This window comes from Artemia franciscana, chromosome 19 (genome assembly GCF_032884065.1).
Source record: "Artemia franciscana chromosome 19, ASM3288406v1, whole genome shotgun sequence".
NCBI lineage: Eukaryota > Metazoa > Arthropoda > Branchiopoda > Anostraca > Artemiidae > Artemia > Artemia franciscana.
Window position 1 is genome coordinate 22,731,013 of NC_088881.1, and position 17,902 is coordinate 22,748,914.

Genomic DNA, 17,902 nt, shown 5'->3' on the forward strand with positions numbered 1-17,902 from the left:
AGAATAAAAAAGGGCACATTTTAAGGTTACAAATTTTGTGTTCATTTTTATAGTTTTGTTCATTTTTTCGACAATCATCCCTAGCCCCGTTTAATGGGTTCACATAGCCAAAGGTTATATACAAAACTAACTAAATATGATGGAACTCATGCTTTATAATATACAGCAAGTACAAATAAATCAAATTTCCTAGTTTTTCTCATTTTATCTGCTTTTGAACCAGTTCATGTCAATTTTATATTAGTTTCTATATAGCCTAGGGTTACATGAGACCATTAAAGGGACGGCTGAAGATGATTGATAAAAAACGCAAATAAGCTACAGAAACGAACGTAAAATTAGCAATCTAAAAGTCTCTCTTTTTGTTCTAGCATGCCTCCTCCTGATGAGCCACTATTCTAGACCTTTACCAAATGTACCTTTGGCAACATTTATACAAAACTTTTTATATCTTACAAATTAAAGTATACAGAAGCCTAGATTATATGAAGAAACTTTTATACAACTAAAGTTTGAAGGATTTGTAATGCACGGGGGTGAATGCGTGCTGAAAGCTTTTCTCAATTTCTTAAGCTGTTTCCCATTTTCTCAGTGTCTCTTCTGAAAAAATAGAAATAAAAACAGAGGATAAAAGTGAAGCACTATGGTTCTGCTGTACAAAATATTTCAAATTTACCTCAGCTAGGGCAAGAGCAGGGACAATCCTATTGTTTTTGGTCATGGTAGAAAGAAATCGAATGCTGACACTTTTGAATTCCCCTTGCTTTTTTAGCGTGCTGGCAAAGTCATCTGAGAGCCATGTGAACCCATTTTGAGCCGCACAAGATTCCCTGTTCCAGAGTGAGAGCAACTTTATCCCGTATAAAAAAAACTCGTCACTCCTAAGGAAAATTCACGATTTGACGAGAAATCCCTTTGTAATTAAAATAAATCCATACTAGGGGATCGAAAAATTTATGTAGATATGGATACGTCCATGGAATTAGCAAGCTTGCAATAGCACGAGGAATTAATGCCAATTTAGACAAGTTACCATTTCGCTTATTTTCGAAGATTTACTTATTCAAAACCTAAACCTTTTTACACTGGTTATATAGCCCCAATGGCATTAACAATGGCAATTATTCCAATGACACAGTACTGTAAAGACGTTAGATGGCTGTAAATCTTCAGCCAAGCTTTGAAAAGGAGAATTGGTACCTCGAAAATTTGGACATGGGACGCAGTTGAGGAGAAAAGATAATATATAAAGTTTGATATTTTGAATTTTGCTTCTATTTAAACAGGGAGAGATGTGACCGTGGTCGTATTTCTCAGTGGGACGTGTTGAATATCATAATGATACCCATTTGAGTATAAGACAAATATCCTTTCATTTTTGCTTTTTCAATTTTCTGTTGTTCAATGTCTTGATTACATTCAATCAATGTCATGATTACATACAAATTCTTTGTCCTTTTAACTCTACTTTGGAAAAACATCTGTTGTTTGGTATTTACGTCTGATATTTCATAGTCGTTAATTGAATCAAACAGTTCGTGGTAACGAACTGTAGTAAGGAGCGATCCGGCTCAATAGTAACCAAAACTCTAAAAAATTGAATTTTGATATCAATAGCTACATCAAAAGAATCGCATTTTAATGCTGATTTTAAATATATAAGTTTCATCAAGTTTAGTCTTACCCATCAAAAGTTACGAGCCTGAGAAAATTTGCCTTATTTAGGAAAATAGGGGGAAACACCCCCTAAAAGTCGTAGGATCTTAACGAAAATGACACCATCAGATTCAGCGTATCAGAGAACCCTACTGTAGAAGTTTCAAGCTCCTATCTACAAAAATGTGGAATTTTGTATTTTTTGCCAGAAGACAAATCACGGGTGCGTGTTTATTTTTTTTTTTATTTTATTTTATTTTTTTTTTTCTTTTCTTTTCCCCAGGGGTCGTCGTATCGACCAAGTGGTCCTAGAATGTCGCAAGAGGGCTCATTCTAACGGAAATGAAAAGTTCTAGTGCCCTTTTTAAGTGACCAAAAAAATTGGAGGGCACCTAGGCCCCCTCCCACGCTCATTTTTTCTCCAAAGTCAACAGATCAAAATTTTGAGATAACCATTTTGTTCCGCATAGTCAAAAACCATAATAACTATGTCTTTGGGAATGACTTACTCCCCCAAAGTCCCTGGGGGTGGGGCTGCAACTTACAAACTTCGACCAGTGTTTACATATAATAATGGTTATTGGGAAGTGTACAGTCGGTTTCAGTTTTTTTTGGTTTTGGGGGTGGGGTTGAGGGGAGGGGGCTATGTGGGAGGATATTTCCATGGAGAAATGTGTCATGGGGGAACAGAAATTCAATGAAAAGGGCGCAGGATTTTCTAAAATTACTATAAAAAAACAATGAAAAAGTAAACATGGAAAATTTTTTTTCATTTGAAAGTAAAGAGTAGCATTGAAACTTAAAACGAACAGAGATTATTACGCATGTGAGGGGTTCTAAAAATACTTTAGCATAAAGAGCGAGGCATTTAGGAAGAGATAAATACCTCGCTCTTTATGCTATAGTATTTTTAGTAATTTCAACTATTCATTCTACGGCCTTTCTGATTCAGGGGTCATTCTTAAAGAATTGGGACAAAACTTGCGATTTAGTGTAAAGAACGAGGTATTAACGAGGGTACAAACCCTCTCATATACATAATAAAAATTAAAGAATATAAAAGTTTGTTACGTAAGATAATTCTTAAGTTACGTATATTTTTTACTAATAGAAAAATTCGTTAAAAATAAAAATTTATAGTTGCCTTTTTATGTAACCGAAAAATTGCATGGCAACTAGGCCTTCTTTCCCATCCCTTATTTCTCAAAATCGTCTGATCAAAACTAAGAGAAAGCCATTTAGCCAAAAAAAGAATTAATATGCAAATTTCATTTTAATAATTTATGTGTGGAGAGCCAAAATCAAACATGCATTAATTCAAAAACGTTCAGAAATTACATAAAAAAAAACTAGTTTTTTTTAACTGAAAGTAAGGAGCGACATTAAAACTTAAAACGAACAGAAATTACTCCGTATATGAAATGGGTTGTCCCCTCCGCAATCCCTCGCTCTTTACGCTAAAGTTTGACTCTTTACCACAATTCTGATTTTTAAAACAATTAAAAGCTTTAGCATAAAGAGCGAGGGATTGCGGAGGGGACAACCCATTTCATATACGGAGTAATTTCTGTTCGTTTTAAGTTTTAATGTCGCTCCTTACTTTCAGTTAAAAAAAACTAGTTTTTTTTATGTAATAGCTAGTTAAGAAGTCAGTCTTTCTGTGAGATCGACTTTAGTTCCCAACTTCATTCCTTATCTTGCGAAATATGATTCAAATATGTCTGCAGGTATCATAGGTCACACTTTTCACTTGGTCACGAAGCAGGGCAAGATATCTGGCTGTTTTGTGATTTTATTCAGTTATGTTTTGGCTTTCACCTTCAGAATTATAAATCTGAGTTTTCTTAGATATTAGGAGAGTTATTGTTTCTTAACTCAGATTAGTGTAAAGAAGTTTTTCAAAATTAAACAGTTCAGCTTGGGTGCGTGATCCCCAGGCTTAATAGTGATATTCCTGGCAAAAGAGAATATCAGAGTATTGGGTTTTACACCATAGGATATGGCTAGGTAGTCACAGGCTACAGGTGCTAGCCTGTAACGGCGGATTAAAGGCAATTTCTCTTGCCTATACAGAAAAGAAATTTAGAGCTAGCTTTGGCTTGACCTGAATGAAAACAAAAATGTTTTGAATATTGGTTCTATCTACACTTGATGTAGACATGGGTTTGCTGAAACTGGGCCAACCCACGCTCTTTCTCAGATTGGTATAGACTTACAGGGTATTGAGACAAGGACGAAAGCTACTTTAAAATAGTTCTACCCATTGGTGGCATTCAAAATAGGCCAAATGTATTTTATCCTAGATCGGCAAGAATCTTACTGGGCATGCATATTGAGGCAATAAAACCTAAAATGAAAAAATATAACTGAAAAAAGTGGGTAGTGTTGATTCTTGAAACCCGAGATCTGCCAAGCGTCGTTTTCTTTTAATCGGCGTTAAATTTTCACACCGATTTCCTTTGATTGGTGTGAAACTGTATTTTGGAACGAAATGCAATGTGAAAATTAGATTACAAATTACTCTTCTTAAAATTTTCAGAGCGTATAGATCAGGCCAAGTGACAAATCATTTAAAGTTAGTAGATTAAGCGAGCCTTAATTAATAAAAGAACTAAACATTCTTTGCATAGGCAACGTGAGGTGTTGCGGCAACCTTTGTTCGCCTTTGCCGAGTAAAGTGTTGTGACTACAATACTTTGGTTTTGTTTCCTCGCTTCGATCAAACACTGAAATTGCTAATCTGTAAGGATCTTAAAACAAATACTAGGTACACCAACTCACAAAAGTTGTAAACCCCTCATTAAACCTAGTAAAAGTTGCAAGCCCCTTATCGATAAAGATAATTGTAGCATAACAGCCAATTATTATTTATAAGTCCTCTACATGTCTTACCGCTGGAACCAAATCGGTCTTACCATCAAATACACTTTCAATTTCCTCCGAATGAGCCCTTTTTGAAATTTCTATGACAGCTTTTTCTATACGAAATGCCCGATTAAAAAAAATTAATAAATAGGTAATACATTGTGCTCACAATGCTTTTTACTTAGGCAGCACTATTGCACTTCCTATGATTGAAATCACACAATCCAGCTGCAGGCATTATATTAAAATAGCCAAATACCAAATTCACCAAGGGAAGTACAACTGTTCGAAATATGAGGAGACGTTGGTTTTACCACAAGTAGAATTATCTACGGATTGTGGAGTGCCCAGCTGACTGACCGTATTTCAAACAGTAGGTTGTACGAAAAATGTGCTTCAATCCCGCTCTCTAGGGCTATAATGAAAGAATGGTTGAGATGGCTAGGCCACGTTCTGCGAATGAAGGATTACATATTACCGAAGATTGTCCTTTTTGGCCAACCGTCAGGGGCTACACGGAAAGCAGGCCGTCCTTGTCTGGGCTGGGAGAATGTCTTAAATAGAGATTTAAAGGAAATGGGAACTTCCTGGGAGGGTGTAAAGAGGGAGGCCTTGAATAAATTAGGTTGGAGGAGAAGCATGCGTAGCTGTGTTGCCGTCAGGCGGCTTGGTGCTGCAGTGAGTTATTATTAGTAGTATTAGTGTGAAAAAAGGGTCTAACACGGAACAAATTACATGAGAAATGATTCTTTGACTATGAAACTAAAATGAATGCGCTGATTCCAAACATGCAACGTTTGCTTATCTAGCTTTTTCACAAATATGTTGTTTTTTAGGTTGAGGTTAGTTTTGAGGAAATAAAATTTGTGTTTTCGAATAAAAACGTGCAACAACAAAATTGATGCTTAGAATAGGGTAGTGGAGCACGGTGATTATGAAAATAACCTTTATTTGAACGTAAAATTAAAATTGTTCTTTTTTTTTGGGTTGAGGTCGATAATGAGGAGGTAAAATTCGGGTTTCCATATTAAGTCGTGAAACAACAAAATTGATGTTTACAATCTAGATGATAATGATTATGAAAATCACCTTTATTTGACCGTAAAATTATAACTTGATTTTCTTTAGGTTGAGATTGATTATGAGGAAGTGAAATTCACATTTCCATATAAAGGCGTACAACAACAAAATTGATGTTTACATTAGGGTACTAGATGAAAGTTAATATGAAAATCACCTTTATTTGAACTTAAAATTAAGACTTTAATTTATCTTTTTAGGTTGAACAACGAATATATAGCAAATTACTATTAAACCTTAAATTGTCGATTTGAATTGTATCATTTGCAAAGAAGAAATAGTGGAAGTGTCAAGATAGATCATTTTGGGAAAAAGAAATGCAGACTCAGTGAATGAAACTAGTCGGTCAAAGAAGCGTAAGATTTCACTGCAGGTATTGGGGATCCTGTCCATAAGTCGTACTGATCTAGCTTCACAAACAAGAAATCTATTGAACAGTTCTTGTCATCATTGTTGCAGGCCACACAAACTCAGAGGCGAGAAACTCCCCGTTTATCTAGAAACTATAACTTCAAATCTGAATGTATATTATTTTAAATGTGTCTCGAAGTAAAGAGTCTCCATAATGTATCCAACAGCCCCAACGCAACTCATGAGTGTGTGGAAGCCACCCAACAACAGGACGATTTTTCTTTATAGGACTTGTATTAGCCTCAGCAGCAATAATGGTAAGACCGTTCCAATAAAGTGGCTGACTAAAGGTCAGTACTGGAGCACTGTTCGCCAACGGAGCTGAGTGTGTAATAGATACAAATGGGATCACTTGGTCTCAGATCTGTCATATGTATCAAGAGAATGGAGGCTTTCCCTGTGTAAGAGCTTGACTGAATCTTGATCATAACTCCCTGCCAACTAGGCAAGGGTGCATAAAAGACTGAACATCATTCATAACAAGTCGTAGTATTTTCAGGGATACAGAATCCAAGCTCGTGGTAGTCGATCGTAGAGAAGGTTAGGTTGTCTTAGTGTCTGTCTGAGATATTTAATGGCAATTGGTTTGGTTCAGTTATCTGCCTTGACGTAACAAACTTTCTCCTCTCTAGTACTATTGAAAACCTCACCAGTGGCGTCAGAGAAGCAAGTATACCCATGCCATGAAAAGCATCGTTACCATCGAAGTTTTGGGCGTTGTGATTGACAGTGCTAGTTCTGTGGTTCATACAAAAAGTTCCTTTCAGTCCTTCAATATTTGTACTGTTAGAAACCAAAGAGTTATGCTCGTAGAGCTTCGTCTCGTAATAAGGTGAGTGGACAGCCATAGAAGTGAGCATGTCAATTAAATTGCGGCTGCTTAAAAAGTTGATGCAACTGGACAGCTAATCCAATCTGAAGAGGTTTTCCTATTGCCTTTGGCTGACAGGTTTGTAACCTGTTTTCACCTTTAGACGCAACCTTTCTGTCTGTTTGTCTCCTACGAACAGAGTGTTGAGTAAAGCTTAAAAGATGAGGGTAGGTATTCGATGTTGTCTGTTATCTCTCCAAGGTCTTCAGAATCAGGATACACATCCATTTGTTGTTTGATGCCTTTGACATTATTTTTGACTGTGGCTGCTGCTTCTCAGATGATAGCTTCCTTCTCCAGTTCTACGTCGACATTTTTTGGGTTTAGGTAATGCTCGTGGAGTATGCTATGAGTGGTGGTTCTTAGCGTAATGACTTTCTGTCAGCTGTTTATCTCTGCAAATAATGTGGGTTCAACAAATCTCTCTCGAATCTTCTTTTTCATGCATCTTTCACTATATCAAAAATCCCCTGAGTCACCCATGAGCTCGTTCATCATGCTAACAAGATCATTCAGTGTCAGGTGCTCATCATCGTTAGCCTGGGAAAGCGCGACAACTTTCTCAAACGCCTCACTCTAATGCTTGTTCTATGGTGGACCAAATTTTCGTTTTCCAGACTGTGAATGAATTCCGCTACACTTGTTGAGGGTATTACGTTCATTAGAAAGTTGGATTATCAGGATTTGTAGTAAACTAAATCAGCAGCTTGAAGATAGGCAGTGGCAGCAAAAATTCTAGACATCGCTTCTCCTTATCAGTCATTATTTCTCTTTCCATAAACCACTCTATGCGTATTTTCAAAGTTTTTCGTTCCTGTCTTCTTTCTTCTTCGTCTTTTCAAAGGTAACTGGCGTAGAGCAAAAGAGGCAATTCGATTTGAAGTTGATGAAGTTTCCAGATAAATGCGGAGATTCTTACTTCTGAATTTGTTTCACCTATGACTATAATGACAAGTACTATTCGATAGATTTCTTGTTTGTTAAGCTACGCCTGCATGACTTATGGATAAAATCCAACTATAACTGTTGTGGCATCTACACGCTTCCTTGATCGACTTGCTTCATTCGACGATACTGCACCTTTTTCACCCAAAACGACCTCTCCTGACTTCCATTATTTCATCTTTGCAAATGATACAATTCGTATAGACAATTTAAAGTTTAAGAGTAGCTTGCTAATTATTCATCGTTCAACTTAAAAGACAAATAAAAGTTTTAATTGTGTTGCGAGGGCAAAACTTTGGTTTTGTCGGTTGTTTTTTTCGTTCCTAGAACCCAGATTTCAGCTTATTCCTAGAAAGTGGTAAGGACCTACCCTCTTCGGTTTTACTCCATTTTTCTAAGGAGAGTGCCCTTAAAACATATCATGGAAAAAGACCTTCTCCACTCCTTGTGTGGACGTCTGGAGTAGAATCTAGTTATACTTAAGAATACTTTATTATTTACCAGAATAGTCATACTGTTTCTAAAACCAGAAAGAGACAAGGAGTGTATCTAATCCATGTTAAACCGGACAGAAATAAAAAATGTGTTTGAGAAGTTTAACCCCCCCCCCTCCACAGGTACAAAAATATTGCGAGCTCTTACCTTGGATTTTGTTCATTCTCTTCAACCATGCAAATTTCCAGTAATTAAATAGTTTGTTTTGGGAAAGATAAAGAGTTCAACTAAGAGACCCTGGCTGTTATTTAAAATACTGAAATCATCTTCACAAATTTTCAAGGAATAGAAAAAAAACGGGTTTGATTCGTCCACTATTTCGAAAATAACTGCCTAGAAAAAATAATGCATGCACAAGCTATGTATCGACTGCTTAAATTAGTTGCACCGAAAAACAAAATCTACTAGTATACCTATTGCAATATACCTTGACGGGAATATGGACTTCTTCTTTGTTTAATTATAAATTAAATTATTTAATATAAATTAAATTCAGGTTAATTGGTAATTTAATATAAATTAAATATATGAGTTAATTGAGAGAGTTCTTCGCGCACGTTTTATGAAAACAGAGATTAAAAATAATTTCAAACTACTCAAAAGATCCTACTGATGTGGAGATTTTTCGCTTAAAAATTGCATTCTTGTTCTGTATTGCACTTTAAAAAGGTATGCGCCTGTAAATCCGGCTTAAAAAAACAACAACTAACAATCGAGTGTTTTTATATTCTAACCTAACCTTTAGGACCTAACCTAACCTATGGAAACAGCACAATGAACGATTCTCAGGGGCTCAACTCGAAGCGAAAGCACAGATAGTTGAATGAACAGCGATCGGTGGGACTCGGTTTAATCTTTTCTGAAACGAAATAAATTCAGAGATCGACGATAATCTAGCTTTACAAATCGTAGCTTTATCCAAGGGAGTCAAATAAAAAGGGGTGTTTTTGGCAGAGTGAAGCTAATTGGGCCTCTCCTCTAGATTTTGAAAATACCTTTTTTTTGGCATTTTCATAGAAAAATGAAATAAAACAAAATTTTTACCTCTTCGATTAAAAAAAAACTCCCTTTATTATGCCATTGTTTTTTTTTAATTAAGAAAAATCGTTGACCCCTCCAACAACATTTTCGTGAATTGTAGCCACAAGGTTTATCAATGATCAAAGATTTAAACATCCGGAAAGACCAGGTCAATTTCTAAGAGATAACACAGAACCCAGAACAGCAAACAAATTTATTTATATTTATCATTTCTACTGTTATAAGAAATTCCCATTTGTTAATACAGTAAGCAAAAAATTAGAATCCCAGGAGGAAAATAACAGATTATAGCAAACGAATAAAAGAAGCTGTCGATAATTGGTCCATTGAAGGGCTACTTTTTCTGCTTATTAAATAAAATGAAAAAATGAAAAAAAAATAATGTTTTTTAACTGAAAGTAAGGAGCGACAATAAAACTTAAAACGAACAGAAATTACTCCGTATATGAAATGGGTTGTCCCCTCCGCAAACCCTCACTCTTTACGCTAAAGCTTTTAATTGTTTTAAAAAATAGAATTGTGGCAAGAGTCAAACTTTAGTGTAAAGAGGGATTGCGGAGGGGACAACCCATTTCATATACGGAGTAATTTCTGTTCGTTTTAAGTTTTATTGTCGCTCCTTTCTTTCAGTTAAAAAAACTAGTTTTTTTATTTAATTTCTGAACGTTTTTGAATTAATACATGTTTGATTTTGGCTCTCCGCACATAAATTATTGAAATGAAATTTGTATATTAATTTTTTTTTTGCTAAATGGCTTTCTCTTAGTTTTGATCAGATGATTTTGAGAAATAAGGGGTGGGGAAGGAGGCCTAGCTGCCCTCCAATTATTCAGTTACTTAAAAAGGCCACTAGAACATTTAATTTTTAACGAACGTTTTTATTAGTAAAAAATATGCGTAACTTAAGAATTAACTTACGTAACAAACTTTTATATTCTTATATTTTTATTATGTGTACGAGGGGGTTTGTACCCTCGTTAATGCCTTGCTCTTTACACTAAATCGTAAGTTTTGTCCCAATTCTTTAAGAATGAGCCCTAAATGAAAAAGGCCGTAGAATAAATAGTTGAAATTACTAAAAATACTTTAGCATAAAGAGCGAGGTATTTATCTCCTCCTAAATACCTCGCTCTTTATGCTAAAGTATTTTTAGAACCCCTCATATGCGTAATAATCTCTGTTCGTTTTAAATTTCAATGCTATTTCTTACTTTCAATTGAAAAAACGTTTTCATGTTTATTTTTTCATTGTTTTTTTATAGTAATGCTAGAAAATCCTTTGCCCTTTTCATTGAATTTTTCTTCCCCCATGACATATTCCTCCAAGGAAATATCCTCCAACATAGCCCCCTCCCATCATCCCATTTGGAAAAAAATGAGCATGGGAGAGGGCCTAAAAAAAATGGCAAAAAATTCTGGCAAAAAATACGAGATTCCACATTTTTTTAGATAGGAGCTTGAAATTTTTGCTGTAGGGTTCTCTGATACGCCGAATGCGACGGTGTGATTTTCGTTAAGATTCTATGACTTTTAGGGGATGTTTACCCCTATTTTCCAAAATAAGGCAAATTTTCTCAGGCTCGTAACTTTTGATGAAAAGACTAAATTAATTGAAACTTATATATTTAGAATCAGCCTGAAAAGTCAATTCTTTTGATGCATTTTTTAGCATCAAAATTCCATTTTTTAGAGTTTCGTTTACTATTGAGCCGGGTCGCTCCTTACTACAGTTCGTTACCACGAACTGTTTGACCATCAGCATACAAGGCGAACTTCGTGTTACAAACAGTTCACAGTGAAACACTAGAAATGAGTAAAACAACTATACTAATTTAAAGAAAATTGTATTATAAACGCAGTGAATTTTAAAGATATACAAGGCAGACATTAAGTGAGACTAGAAAGATGAGACAATCAAAAGGGCTTGAGACCCTTATTCACAGTTTGGGCTGTACCACGGTCTTCTGGGGGTGTATCTAAAAGCCCACCATCTTTGGCAAGAAAGTCATGATTTGTGCTGTTGGGTGAACTTTGACCACTACTGGAGACAGTAGATGACGGACCCTTTAAATCAAGACCTGTAAATAAAGTTGAAGAATTCAAATTTCCGTAAATTTTCATTTCATACAGCAAAATTGTACTAGGTACGCCAACTGGATGATAGGGTAATTAACTTACTCCCATGAAATTTTCAAAAATATTTTTTTTTGTGGAGGCGCGGTGGGTTCGACCTCAGCAATGTAATACGAGGCCCAAAGATCAAACCCAGCCGTAGCAACACGCTACAGGGGCGACTCAGGGGCTTTAGTAGTCAAGAAGTCTCGTTAATCCTATACAATAAAATACCACGAAAGTGTTATTAAAAAAATTCTTTGCATCACCCTACATTTCCTTAAATTTACACCCCAGACTTGTACTATTCATTTTACAATTACTAATTAAAACTAGAAGTTTATGAATTTTGTAGAATATTTTTGAATTTTCTTGGGGTTCATACCCTTCTAATCAAGCTGAATCGTGGTGGCAGTCCCGGCTAAGGAGCCAATAATAACAAATATTCCTAACCCACAAATATCGAAACCATATCTTGAAGCAAATTAAAAAAAAATATTTTGAAGTAAATAATTTCACGGAGTTACTTCAGGCCAGAGATTATACAAAGAAGTATCATTTAACGGGATTCCCCAAACACGAATTCCAGCTCAAACAAAAAATATTTTAGTGGGAACATATTTCACATATTTCGATTAAGGCGAATATTTTACTTTTGGATAAGATTAGATCATAATCTAAAAACTCATTGAAATAAGCAAGATTTCCTGACCAAAAATGATGCCATTGACTTAAACAAAGGAGGAAAAAGGGAAGGCATAATCCGTGCTCCATATGTCAGTATGGTTTTTTATGGCACTTGGTATCTACCAAGTGACATATAGCGATCGCAAATTCTGTCGGTCGGTCTGTCTGTCTGTCTCGGTTTTGCTAGTTAAGGGACTTCCAGGTAAGCTAGGACAATGAAATTTGGCAGGTCAATCAGGAATCAGACCAGATCAAATTAAAAATTGTCATATCCCCGATTCGATCATCTGGAGGGGAGTCGGGGGAAGGTAAATCGGAAAAATTAGAAAAAATGAGGTATTTTTAACTTACGAACGGATGATCAGATCTTAATGAAATTTGATGTTTGGAAGAATTGGAAAACGCTTAGAGTGGAGGGATCGAGATGAAACTTGGTGGAAAAATAAGCACAAGTCCTATATATGTGATTGATATAACCGGAACGGATCCACTCTCTTTGGGAGAGTTGGGGGGGGGGGTAGGTTAATTCTGAAAAATTAGAAAAAATGAGGTATTTTTAATTTACGAAGGAATGATCAGATTTTAAGGAAATTTCATATTTAGAAGGACCTCATACTTAAGATATCTTATTGTGTTGCGAGAGCAACACTTTGGTTTTGTCGTGTTTTTTTTTTTTTTTTTTTTTTGTTCCTAGCACCCCGATTTCAGCTTATTCCTAGAAAGTGGTAAGGGTCTAACCTCTGCGGTTTTTACGGAAAGTGTGGACCTTAGGCCGGATTGATGAATATGACTTTACATTTTGGAAAGCTTCGTAGAACTCTTGCCTGGGGCCAAAAAGGATGGTTTTTGCTTGTCCTTGAGCCAGAGCCTATAGTGTGTGAAGTGAAGAGAAGTTGTATAGCCTATGTCAGAGAGGACTATCTGAAGTTATGCAGCCAAGCTTTCGTTTCATCAAACCATGTTTCTGCTTTCGAGTGGAAAGCTCCGTTCTAACAGGCAAGCAGGCAGGCACCAGTTTCAAATTGAAGATGGACTAAAATCTATAAGTGTTAAATATATGCGACAGTTACCCTGCCCCACAGCCAATATATCTTCTTTGAGTGATAAATAGAAAAATTTAGAGAAGCAAAAAAGCAGCATTTTCCCACGGGTCCGAAAGTGCTGCCATCTATTGTTTCTACCCATTTCTGTTCGTGATTTCAGCTGAGTTTATAATTCGGTTTTTCGCACTTGGGATTGCGGTAGAGAAATGGTATCAGATGTGCCTCTTAAACTTTAAAAGTTCTCTCATTGCTAAAGAAATTAGAGTTTATCCTTTGCTCCTTTCTAAGTGATGACGTTAGAAAGTTGGCCTACGGCAAAAAAGTCAACTTTTGAACTAAGACAGATAGATTTTTTTTTCGACGGCAGTCGATAGCTTTTGATGAGCTGATCAAAGTATATGTCATCCATTTTTTTGTAGAAAAATTCCTTCATGAGATATACCAGTTTGAAAGTTTAAAGGGGTTGACAACTTCAGTAGTAAGATACACAATGAAACCAAAAATAGGCCGATGCCAATTGTGAGACATATAGGGGAGTTGTAAACAACAGTCGGCTGTTAGCTCATAATCATCCTCGGTAATGAGGGGTTCGCAACTCTTACTAGTTGGTGTACCTATTTTTTGTTTCCGTTGTTTTTGATGGTAAGACCAATTTGGTTCCAGTGGTAAGACATGTAGGGGACTTGTAAGCAATAATCGGCTGTAAGGCTACAATCATCTTTAGCAATGAGGAGTTTGCAACTTTTGCGAGTTGGTGTACCTAGTATGTATTTTAGCATCCTTACAGATTAACAACTTCAGCGTTTAGTCGCAGCGAGGAAACAAAACCAAAGTGTTGCTCTCGCAACACTTTACTCGGCGAAGCCGAGCAAAGGTTGCCGCAACACCTCACGTTGCCCATGCAACGTAGATCTAATTTTAAATCCCGACTAGATCCAATGTCATTGGGGGGAGGGGGAACTAGAAATCTTGGAAAAAGCTTAAAGCGGAGAGATCAGGATGAAACTTGGTGGGGAGAATAAACAAAAGTCCATGATACGTGACTGACATAACCGGACCAGATCTGCTCTCTTTGGTGGAGTTGGGGGGGGGGGGAAACAATTCAGAAAAATTAGGAAAAATGATGTATTTGTAACTTACGAATGGATAATAAGATCTTAATTAAATTCGATATTTAGATAGATCTTGTGCTTTAGGACTATCATATTAAATCCCAACCAGACTCGGTGACATTAGGAAGAGTTGAAGTGAAAACTGGAATTCTTGGAAAACGTAAAATCAAGGTGTCTTGCGAAAGGGTGATCGGATCTTAATGAAACTTGACATATAGAAAAATCTTATGTCTCAGATGCTCCATTTTCAATTCAAATCGAATCCAGGGACATAGAGGGTTGGAGGGGGGAAACGGAAATCTTGGAAACCGGCAATCTTGGAAAATGCTTCCAGTGGAGAAATCGGGATGAAACTTGATGGGAGGAATAAGCACAAATTATAGATACGCGATTGACATAATTGGAACGGATTCGTTTTCTTTAGGGGAGCTTGGGTTGTTAAATTGGAAAAATTAGAAAAATTTAGGGATTTTTAAAATAAGAACGTGTGACCGGATCTTAATGAAATTTGATATTTAGAAGGAACTCATGTCTTAGAGGTCTTATTTCAAATTCCCATCAGATCTTTTGACATTGGTAGGAGTTGAGGGGGAGACTGGAAATCTTGGAAAATGCTTAGAGTGGAGAGATCAGGATGAAACTCGGTGGGTAGAATAAGCATATGTCGTAGATACGTGATTGACGTAACCAGACTGGATCCACTCTCTTTGGCGGATTTAGGGGGTGGGGTTCAGTGCTTTGGCAAGTTTGGTGCTTCTGGACGTGCTAGGACGATGAAAATTGGTAGGCGTGTCAGGGAGCTGCAAAAACTGACTTGATAAAGTCGTTTCCACCGATTCGACCATCTGGGGGCTGAAGAGAGAGGACAAATTAGAAAAATTGAGGTATTTTTAACTTACGAGTGGATGATCGGATCAAAATGAATTTTGATATTTATAAAGACCTCGTGACTCAGAGCTCTTATTTTAAATAGTGACTGGCATTAAGCCTCTGATTTTCCATTTAAATCGATCTAATGATTCTTAGAATTTTTCTAGAGCTCATGCCATATGAGCTCTTGGCTCTTCCGACCTCATCACAAGTGCCATATGAACGCTTGGCTCTTGCTCTATCCAGGTACGATGTAATTTCATTTTCTTCATGCCCAAAACACAGAAAAAGTGTAAGATCTGAGATGAGACTTTGACGCTATACAATTCAACGTATTGTAGTTCAGCCATATCGTTTAGTTGGGACCGTATTGGAAAAGTTTTAAAACCCCTGAAAAACATGACAAATTCCACTTCTAGGCAAATATATTTAAATTTTCTTAAGGTGGTGGATCCAATCACACTCAAATCGTGGTAGAAGGAGGCGGGATTGCCCCTTTTACGCGTACATTCATGCTCGTTATTATCAGTAATTAGATCTTAAAAGTACATTTTGATAATCGTAAATACATTTATAATCAGAGGTTCAAATATTCGGATTTAAGGATTCTATCACATCTATGGTTTGAAACTTCATAGTACCTTCTGAAAATAGTACCTCACAGATGGCCAGCAATCACTTACTCTCTAATTTACACGCATATTAAAAAAAGAAAAAAAAACCTTGACTCTTCCTCAAAATTAGGTACCTTTTAAAGCTTTTTGGTATATTTAATCACTTAATGCGGTCACATATTAGATCCCAGTATTTTAACATCAGTGTGCTGTTAAACTCATCAAAGACAAGGTTGCTTAGATCCGAAAATCACTCATGGCTAGGGGATAGGTTAACAGTTTCATTATTTACTACTTGCTGCGATATTTCGATAATATCTGTAAGTGCATCGGAAATCGTGCCCATTCCTGCTCTAGATACACCTTGTTCGAACAGCCCTAAATGCACAAGCTGTGGTAAGGACCACGTCTGTTTGAGTTTCAAATACCGTTTGAAAAAAAAAGGCAAAGAAGAACCTGAAATGACGAGCCAAAATTCCCACGCCAACTTATTTATTCTTTCGTTAAATATTAATGGCATCAAAGAGAAGGACACTGTTATTGACGGTTTTTTAGGCGAATATGACGTCATTTGTGTTCAGGAGTACCACTTGACAATGGACAATCTAAATTTTAATCGAAGAGCCATCCTCCACGAAGTATTTCTTATTGCAGCTATGAAGACGAGAGGGCCCCCTCCGGTGGTCTGACTATATTTGCAAAAAGGGCTTTGAAGAAAAAGATGATCTCTTCTACGGATAGAACTATAGCCTTATCAATTCAGGGAATGGTTCTTGTGAATGTTTATAAGATAAGATTTATTACAAAAAAGCCTTCGGGCCATAGCAACACGGAATATAGTCTAAAAAAAACTCAGGAACAAAATACAAGTTTAGATAATATAAATCAAAAAATCAAAAAGAACAACAAAAGAACAGAACAAAATACAACTATACAACAACAATACACCTAACAAGCTATCCACTCAAACATGATTCCCTATGTTTAATCTCTAAACTACGAAACTTACACAACTGTTTAATAGCACTTGCGTTCCTCTCAGCCATCCGCTAAGTTAGCCAACATTCACTCCCAAACTTCGTCCAAAATATTCCTTCTGTAACTCAGACAGCTCTTCACACTCGGATACAAAATGAAATGTTCTCATTCACATATCCACATATAGGGCCAAAATAGTGTCCAGCTGCCAGCCAAAACTTTCCCAAAAATTTCCTTCTCTCACCTAAATCCAAGTTATCCCCTTTTACCTACAACAAATTCTTCAAATCCTCTTTATTCAACCCACATTTGCCTCACCCCAGTGATCTTTAGCTCGAGAGTAGAACCTCAAAGACATGCACTGGTCTTTATGGGCCTGCTACTCTTCGATTTCTTGTTCGTTTAGGGTTCGCTGGATTTCCTTCCATACTGACAAGCTTTCGTCCATTGGTCCTTTTCTTTCATTCCGCAACTCCAAAAGGCTGCAAAGGTCTAGTATTTTCTTGACCTGGTTTGGCCGTGAATCGCGTCTACCGTCCTTCAGACTCTCAAAATAAGCTGCCTTAAGAAGCCGAACTGTAGGTAGCATAATTATTTTCTCCAAGAATTTTACCATTCTAACAAATCAGCACTCCTTAAGATAAAAAGCCCTATATATTCTTTCAGTACCACTGAAGTAAATGAATCCTTCAAGTATAAGACTCTCTTAAAATATTCTATTCAAAACAATTTTTTTTTATTATATCTAATTGCTATATGCCCACTAAATACCAACCGGCTGTTTCTTTGCCCCGATTCTCTAAAGTTTGTGACGATATCTCCTTCAGGATACGTGCTCTATAAATAAGCCCAGGATTATTTGTGATGATTTGAACTGTAATCCACGCCTCCCTGGAGTGCCTAGAAACATTTTCCTAAACTGCCTCCCTCCTGCTTATATGATCTGTAACAAAAGCGAAGACTTTACGTACACTCACAATATTGGAGCTACATCTGATTTAGATTATGTTGATTTCTTGGAAAATGCGAATATAGTCGCCCCTATCATAGGCCTCGAGTCCGAGACCTGCAGTAATCAAGTTGCGTTTAAGTTTGCCACTCCGCTTAATATACCAAAGAGCAA

General features: G+C 36.5%; 2 protein-coding genes across 10 annotated transcripts in view; both read right to left on the minus strand.

Annotated features, from left to right (window-relative positions):
* LOC136039101 (spindle assembly abnormal protein 6 homolog) overlaps window positions 1-6,860 on the minus strand; it is a 70,362-nt gene extending 63,502 nt beyond the window's left edge. The window contains exon 1 of the mRNA XM_065722585.1: window positions 6,658-6,860. Coding sequence (XP_065578657.1) covers window positions 6,658-6,860 — 203 coding nt within the window. The remainder of the gene's footprint in view (window positions 1-6,657) is intronic.
* Window positions 6,861-11,191: 4,331 nt separating this feature from the next.
* Window positions 11,192-17,902, minus strand: part of LOC136039432 (inositol hexakisphosphate and diphosphoinositol-pentakisphosphate kinase-like) — a 121,048-nt gene continuing 114,337 nt past the window's right edge. For all 9 annotated transcript variants that reach the window (XM_065723171.1, XM_065723174.1, XM_065723170.1 and 6 more), the window contains one exon: window positions 11,192-11,441. In XM_065723171.1, coding sequence (XP_065579243.1) covers window positions 11,278-11,441 — 164 coding nt within the window. In that variant the 3' untranslated portion in view covers window positions 11,192-11,277. The remainder of the gene's footprint in view (window positions 11,442-17,902) is intronic.